Here is an 8,099-nt window from a genome sequence, read left to right as displayed (position 1 = left end):
TAAAGCTGAAAAAGGCATCACAAAAGAAGAATGTAACAGTTTGGTGGTGTCAGTTTCGCAGGCTTGATACAGTTATTGCAAGCAAGTGGATTTGCTTCCAAGTATGAAGTGTTATTTACTTTCATTTAATTCAATATTCTCTGTTCCAATACTTTTACTCACCTAAAAATTGGGTGGGTCTGATACCAGTTCTACGTACCAGAAAATAAAAGCTGAATTTCTGAACTCTTGTCTTGAGTCCATATTTTTAACTCAACCCCAAATGTATTCAGTGTATTGCAAAAACAAAGGAATTGGTCTTGCTTTTCCAATACTTATGGAGGGGACTGTAAGTCCAAGAGTACAGCAGTTGGCAATCTAAATCATACTCATAAGCCAGTAATCATCATGGGCCAATAAATCTAAGTGGTTCCTAAAAACTTGCTGTCTGCCTGTGCTAAAGGGCCAAAGCTGCCATTGCACACCACTGTGCACAGTCATTACACACGTAGTATTTATAGCCAGCGACTAACTGAAAACAAAACACCTTTGTTACCCATTTAACATTACTTATTGTCCCAACCATTAATTGGAACAATTTGAAGCCTGTAATGTAGGTATTTTTGTTAATGAAAGAGCTTTATGTTACACAGAGCTTTATGTTATGCAGAGTGGACTCTGACATAGAAAGGAGTGGTAGGCATCCAACAAAAATAAAGAACAAAACGTTAGGCCTGGATGTACATTACAAGAAGGTATATAATTATTAAAAGGCTATGTAATTTTATATGGAGTGAAATTAAATGTTTGAGAAGGTTAATTACAACATTTAGCTTTATTTCACAATTCTCTGTGCTCCAAAATGTTTGTATTCATGGTTCCCATTGTGACCAGTCAGGTTTTTTTACTAAATCGCAAATTTTGCATGGGAAGTTGTGAATGCATCTTTCAAGCCCACTTTTTGGTGTTCACATCATTTGTACATGAGGTCCCTGGGTTCCTGGGCAACAGGAACAAGAACAGTTTCAGAGTGTGGCTAATATCTACTATTCACAAGAAACTAGCTGACTTGTGGAAACCCAGTTTCACTTCCCCTGAAGTATAGTATTCACTGCAGCTGGAGACTACAAAACTACTGGGAAAAAATACTGTATTACGGTATGGGAAAGCCATTGTAAATGGCACACATCTGACCTGTAAATGATTGATACTTCTCTGACTGAGGAGGTCTACCGTGGCTGCTACTTTATGATTCGTTTTGAAAATGCAATGTGAATTCAGTGAGACCTTGAGACCAGAGCATTTATTGGATGCAGGGGAATCTAACTGGGCACATTTATACATTTGGCACTGGGAATCTACATTTGGCACTGGGCACAACACATTTGACTCCTAGCTTCATGATTATTTGAAGGGACAATTTGGACATTTCTCAGTTGAATGAGTTGTGCCTTCTCCAGGACGAGAGCTACCAATCCCCTTATTTACAGTTTGATAACCTGTGGTAATAGATTTACTAAGCAGTGTTTAGTTTTTATTTTCAAATCATTTCAAATTCCAACTGTCTTCTTATGGTGCAGTGCTGACACATCTAGTTTAGTACTTCATTTGTTGAGGTCTCATGAGCAATTGTGCTCTGTGAATTACCCCATGAGTTTGATAACCAACACACATTTTTACATGTGTTCCTGTAACCTGCCAGCTAATTCTGTGGACTGCATTTCCCCATCCCTACCTGTTCCAGCCCAGATGAAGTCACGGCTCTCAGATGTCTGGGATTAAAGCCCATTGTGTCCCAGGGAGAAACATTTTATCTGGAATCCTTTATCAGGCAGCATTGCAGTTCTTCGTGGGATCAGTGTTGCTTGGCTCACAGAACTGGACTAGTTATTTATTATTGCTCCTATCGATGATGGAAATGCAAGGTTCTGCTGAGTAAAGGGAAATTTGTTGAATGTAGGTCAGCATTAAATGATTGGATTAGCTTGTGTCTTTCCTGATTTCTTGTCCCAAAATTGTGGTTAGTGTTTTCTGGTGGCCAACAGTCCTACTGTGAACCTATGCTGAGATTGACTTCAAGCATGAGAATTCTTTTTTTTTTGTCCTCTGCAAATTCAGAATAGAACAATCTAGTGAAGCACATGCAGTCAACCACTGCTTCTTTTCACCGGGTGGGAAGCCACACTGCAGCACAGCTGACTCACACATTATCCCATTGAGCAATTAGGTATAGAATACCCCACTGATTGAAACTCAATCTGCCTACAGCCTACGCATCACTATGGCCAATTATACATGGCCCTGTGGTGTACTTCGTATTTAGAACTGGTACGATCCAAATTTGAACTGACCCATGCAGCATATCTCAACTCTTGGAGGAAGTGTCAAAATGGCAAGGCCACTCAGGGTGCCTACAACCTTTGAGCAGTTCTGATCATGTTTTACATGACTAGTCTCTGCCTTCAGCACAATGACCCTTTGAGACGACTGCATTGATTATTCTGACAGTCATCTTTATGGGTCTGTGGAGAGGTATGAACACTTTCCCTCTCTTGGCACAAGGCGAGAGTTATAGTTCAGGACAATGCACTTTGTCTTTCCTCTCATCAGTCCTTGAATCACATCCATGATCACATGAGAGTCTGCCAAGACTCATAAACAAGCACACAAAAAAAATTAAATACTGGCAAAGGTCATCACTGGCCCCATGCCACTGACTGAGACCTTGACAGTGATAAATCCCTCTGCAGGAAGATGTTGAAACCTTTGTTAAAGAACTGAACTGGCTAATATGTAAGTCCCAGTATTGATTCTTCGCTAGTTTTTCAGCGTGTCCAAATAATATTTCCAAGCAAATGCATACAGCTAAATGTAATGCAAAAGTTAAACCATTTTTAATGCTCTGACTCCAGCATATTGGATTTGAATTGAAACAATCAATATGAGGTCAAAGTGCAGACTGTCAACTCATCCATATTAGGTGATCCGTATCGGAATTACAGCACTTTTTATGAACCCATTTTAGGGGGGTAAAAGTAATAGGACAGAAATTGGCTGCTCAGCTCTTGGCAGGCTCTTACTAATGAAGTCCATAAGTATTTGGACACATTGGAACAATTTCTGTTCTTTTGGCTCTGCACTGCAGCACATTGAATTTGAAATTAAACTGTGAATATGAAGTTAAGATACAGACTGTTACCTTTAATTTGTGGGTATTTATATCCATCTTATCAGCTCAAGTTCAATCAAATGCTTACATACTCATTGGACTCACTGGACACAGCAAAGTCAATGAACCAAAACATACACCAGTGCTCTCTTTGTTCATGATATTCCAAACTTTTGTGGTAAACCTGCATCATTAGTTCACGCACAACAAAGCTAACAAATGGTCGAGAGTTGATTCCAGGTATGGAATTTGAATTTGGAGTCTGTTGCTGCTGTATCTATCCATCCAGATAGGTTCGCTGTGATGTGACATATTATATTATATCACCCAGTTCACCGTGATATAATGGACCGGACCTTTTTTTTCTGGAAAAGAAGCCTCCGAAAAAAAAAGTTCGATTACCAAATATTATGCCACAGTTACTTGAACATCAACAATGATCAAAAAATAAATCCAGAACTATTTATTCCATTGCTCGGAACTGTGTCCTCGCGAGCATCCACTGAAGCACACCAGTATTGTGGGGCAGAGTGTCAATTGTTTAGATTGCTGTTTTAGCTGCCTATTTGCTGCACTTGGCGTGCGTAAGTAAACATGAAAGTGCACGTATTAGCTAGTTGCGAACTTCCCTTCGCAAAATTGTGCTAAGACAATATTGAAACTCCTTTATCTCACAATGTCAGAATATGAAGAAAACATACACTTTGCCCCAGAATGCTGATGTGCTTCGGCGGATGATTGTGAGGACACAGTTGAAGCTAGGCAATAGAAGAAATAGTTGTGGATTCAAATGTGCAGTTCTGATGTTGATGAGTCCAGAATGCTCTGTTGATTATGTCGGTAATCAATAGAATCTGGGAATGCACAAGTGAAAGTGAAACGCATGATACATGTAACACATTTGCACAAATACCACTGGGTATTCTGTCATCCGACCTTTGTAACACGTAAAACATCTCCATAAATTGTGAGCAAAAGGCTATCTTCACAGCTACAGTATCTGTTAGTTGAGCATATTTGATTGGCAGTGTTACTGGAAACTGAGATTGTGTCCCCATTCTGCTTGCTTAGCTTGAAAAAAAAAGAAATCATAATATATAATATTGTTTTAAAAATAATTAAATCATGCTGAAACTTCATTCTCAAAGACAAAATGTATTTGGTTGGAACTGTTTCTGTTGCAAATGACAGGAGCACACCTTGAGTGTTGGTTGAAAAAAGTATTTGTTTTAGAAGAGCTTTACACATTTTGTGCTCAAATTGTTTTCCTTGTAATGGGTTTTAAGTTTAAAATTGATTACATGTATGTACTATTTTAACAATGTCCCATTTCAGAAGGCAGCCCTGCTGGAATGAATAGTAAGGTGCTAAATCAATATATGATGGAAGGATTGTGGATGTGTGTCACATAGTTTGCATGTGTCTGAACATTTAATCAATACTTTACCAAAATAGAATACCAGAATTAGTCTGTTTAAGTCCTCTGGGATCACAATATCTCTTAACTAAATACTAATGAAATCTTACAATACGAACAAAAAGTAAAGTACTTGAAGTACATTGTGTCCTGTAAACTCAAAATTTTGGATCAACATGATCTTATATGTTTGATTCAGACACATTCACGACTTCATGCTTATTCCCTGTGGCCACACTTTTCTTAACTGAGGCTCATGATTCATGCAATTGTTACAGTTCACAGTCAATCCAAACTATGCCTCCTCTCACAATGATTGCAATGGGAATTTTCATGGCTGTGATTGATTTTCCTTATGGAATATTATAGCAGCCATTTCAGTCTGGTCGATAGTGGTCAGACTTGAAACAGTGATTGGTGCATGTTAACAGGATACGTTTTTCACACTCTTATTAACAGTGCATAATATCAAAACTTATTTCATTCAGGGATAGTATTCAGAGACTGCACTGGAGAGGTAGGGATGGCAATGATGTGCATGTTTTGTCTATCAGCGTTCGGTGCCAGAAAGCTCCGAGCTCTTGGCTCACACCAGAGCCCATGGGACAGTTTATCTGAGCGGTGCTCAAATATTTACTAAACACGTGACATCATCAGGGTGCAGGAAAGCTGACTTGGGAGTGAGAGGGGCGCAGTTAGACTGCCTGCCTCTGTGGATTTGATCAGGGATATAAAGGGAGGAACTCACAGTGCCACCACTACTCCGACCTCTCTAGAAACTCTCCCCAAGCCTCGGTCATCTCACTCCTGTCTTCCCTCAAGATGCAAGAACAGATCTGCAGTAGGGCAAGTGCTGCCTGGGGTTTGGTGTTGCTGGTCTTCATCCACCAGGTAAAAAAATAAAAAATACATTTAATATATTTTTTTGCAGCATTATGATTATTAGTTCAGTACACAATATCAGTGTAATATGTTAACAATACTAGTTAAATGTGCGTTGACCCACAACAACAAAAATGTCATAAAACAATAAAATAAATGCATGAATGTATCAATTATCACAACTATTTTTGATATAGTATATAGTACAACATTTGTGCTTTTCAGTTGAAGATTTTTATTATGTTTTTAGGATAGTGCTATTGGAGAATCTATACTCACACATGTGTAAACTATGTGGCAAAATGATTATAAACACAAATATGCAGAAAGTGTATTTGCTCACACAAAAACTTTTGGATCGTAAGGTGCTGCTTCTGGCAAAATGTTTTCGATATCAAACATCCGTACATTTCCTTGTACTAAGTTTTGTTCTTGGTTTTCTTTAGTCTAGTGTTCAAACATAGTTTTTTCTGTGTTAATAACAACATAATAATGTTACTGTTATCTTAATAATAAATTGCCTTAAACAAAAATAACTAAATAAATAAATAGTGTTACTGCAGTTGTTTCAATTACTAGAAATTAAAGAACCCTAATGAAATTAATGATATGTTACCTCAAATGAATGTGCATTCAGTACATGAGACATAACTTAGATAGGAATCCAAAGAAAGGATTTCAATTAAGTGATTATATTTCTCTCATGCTTTTTGAAATCATTCTGTTTTACTATTGTTTAATGGATTTCCCTTACATTCTATAAACTCGTACTGTTCAGTAATGTGATGGACATTTAGCAAATGTAGTTTTCTGGTTCATGTTGAATATGTCTCTGTGCACTTCTTTGATACAGGTGTGCGCTAATCCTGTTCAAGACAGCACATCAACACATCTTCAGGAAGGAGGACTGCTGAAGCGGATAGCCCGCATGACACCCCTGTGGAGGATCATGGGAAGCAAGCCCCATGGGGCCTACTGCAAGAACCACCATGAGTGCTCTACAGGAATATGCAGGTAAGGCAAGGTCGATGGGTTGCTAATTCAGTTAATCGTGTATTTATGTAAGCATGTATGTGTGCATGTGTGTGCATATATGTAATATGTGCTTTTTTCCGTAGTGGTGGACATTGTTCATTCAGCATGCCCATCAAGTCTTAAAAGCAGGAAAGGACCACAGTCATTTCTCTCCAGGCCAAACTCCTTTGTACCTAACGCAATTACTGCTCAACAATAAACTCTGAAAACAGTCGATATGGACATTGAATCAGAAAACGATTTTAACTTGCTTACAAATGTATAGAAAGAAACGTGTTGACTTGAACTTACACTCTGTCATGAGTAGTTGAGTGTACACAAATGGATGGCTGTGTGACTAAGGTGGAAGCGACTAAAATGACTCATGGAATGACTGGAAAGGATATTCCCGGAAGGTACTGTACTTGCTTAATGGAAACTGGCATGTGTCATACTCAAGAATTTTTTAAGTATGATTTACACCATACGTCAAGCATGAACTTTCAACCTATTCCCAGAAATGAGCATAACAAAGATCATTGCTGTTTCGTCTGTAATGTCCTCTCTGTAAATTCATTACATTCCTTGGCACCAGTTTGCCTATTCTTTTGCATTGATGTTGATCATGTATGCACACGTGTTAGTATGGTCCTCACCTTCAAGGTACTATTAGTGCATGACTTCTGAATGATCAATATTGTTTCCATGATGATACTCTTTGTAGACAATCACGTGCTTAAGAGTACACAATTGAAAAAGTACAAGTGATAGTCAATGTAATTGATGGATATGGAAATAAAAGACAAACCTTTCAGATGGTGTTTCAACATGTAAACCCTTGATATCTATGCATGAATTGTAATGTAATGTACAGTATATGAAATATAGCTTCAAATGAATACTTTTCTTCAGGTATATACATAAATGTTAAAATCTTGTTTTGTTCCTTTTATTATCAAACATTATTTGACTATTTATTTGTTAGTTTTTTTTTTTCAATTCACATTCTTAGTATTATATCCATATTAATATTATAATGTATCTTATCAACTGAGTTTCACAGAATTTTACTCAACCATGAATTTGTCTGGGCACTTATAAGTGTTTGACCCCCTGATCATTATGGCAACAGTTAATGGGTGACCCAAGAAGTGCCTTATATATTTATCCATTTCCAGATGTTAGATTCCATAGAGAAGAGAAGTCCATGGTGATTTGCCATGGTATTACAGATGTGTCTGTGCAAAATATGGTCTTTGTTACAATCATGTTTAGCGAAATATTTAAGACTGTACTGTACTCTCATTGTACTGTGACTTGTCCTATGCACATTGTAAAATGTAAACGCAAGTCTGTCGTTTTCACTAATAAACTTTTTCATGCAATTTGTGTGTATATCTTTATTTTGGTTTTATTGTATTAAGCATTAACCCCATAAATCAAATTCATTTAAGAAAATAATTATGTAAATCCAGAAAGGCAGCTGTCTGAAACACACTGTGATGTACATTAAGAAATGTTCCAACGGGATAGCTGAATTTCAGTTGAGGAGCCTATATATCTACAAAGGGGTACAGTGCCACAATGTATGCAATAATTGACCTTTGTAACACCATTTGTTCAACACCAAGTAGAGAA

The 8,099-nt window shown here is 37.5% G+C and overlaps 1 protein-coding gene across 1 annotated transcript; it reads left to right on the top strand.

The window, feature by feature from the left end:
- Positions 1-5,302: 5,302 nt before the first annotated feature.
- On the top strand, positions 5,303-7,846 carry leap2 (liver-expressed antimicrobial peptide 2). Its single transcript, XM_061236153.1, has 3 exons — positions 5,303-5,456; positions 6,301-6,461; positions 6,566-7,846. The coding sequence occupies exons 1-3, from the start codon at positions 5,388-5,390 to the stop codon at positions 6,603-6,605; spliced, it is 270 nt and encodes an 89-aa protein (XP_061092137.1). The 5' UTR covers positions 5,303-5,387; the 3' UTR covers positions 6,606-7,846.
- Positions 7,847-8,099: the final 253 nt, after the last annotated feature.

This window comes from Conger conger, chromosome 3 (genome assembly GCF_963514075.1).
Source record: "Conger conger chromosome 3, fConCon1.1, whole genome shotgun sequence".
NCBI classification, from domain to species: Eukaryota; Metazoa; Chordata; class Actinopteri; order Anguilliformes; family Congridae; genus Conger; species Conger conger.
This window is presented reverse-complemented; position numbering and strand designations above follow the sequence as displayed.

What these genes read in the sequence shown, in the direction of transcription:
- leap2 (XM_061236153.1), top strand. Translation starts at nt 5,388, where the DNA reads ATGCAAGAACAGATCTGCAGTAGGGCAAGTGCTGCCTGGGGTTTGGTG. An exon ending in TGCTGGTCTTCATCCACCAG is followed by an intron (nt 5,457 to 6,300) that starts GTAAAAAAATAA and finishes TCTTTGATACAG; the next exon opens with GTGTGCGCTAATCCTGTTCA. An exon ending in TGCTCTACAGGAATATGCAG is followed by an intron (nt 6,462 to 6,565) that starts GTAAGGCAAGGT and finishes TTTTTTCCGTAG; the next exon opens with TGGTGGACATTGTTCATTCA.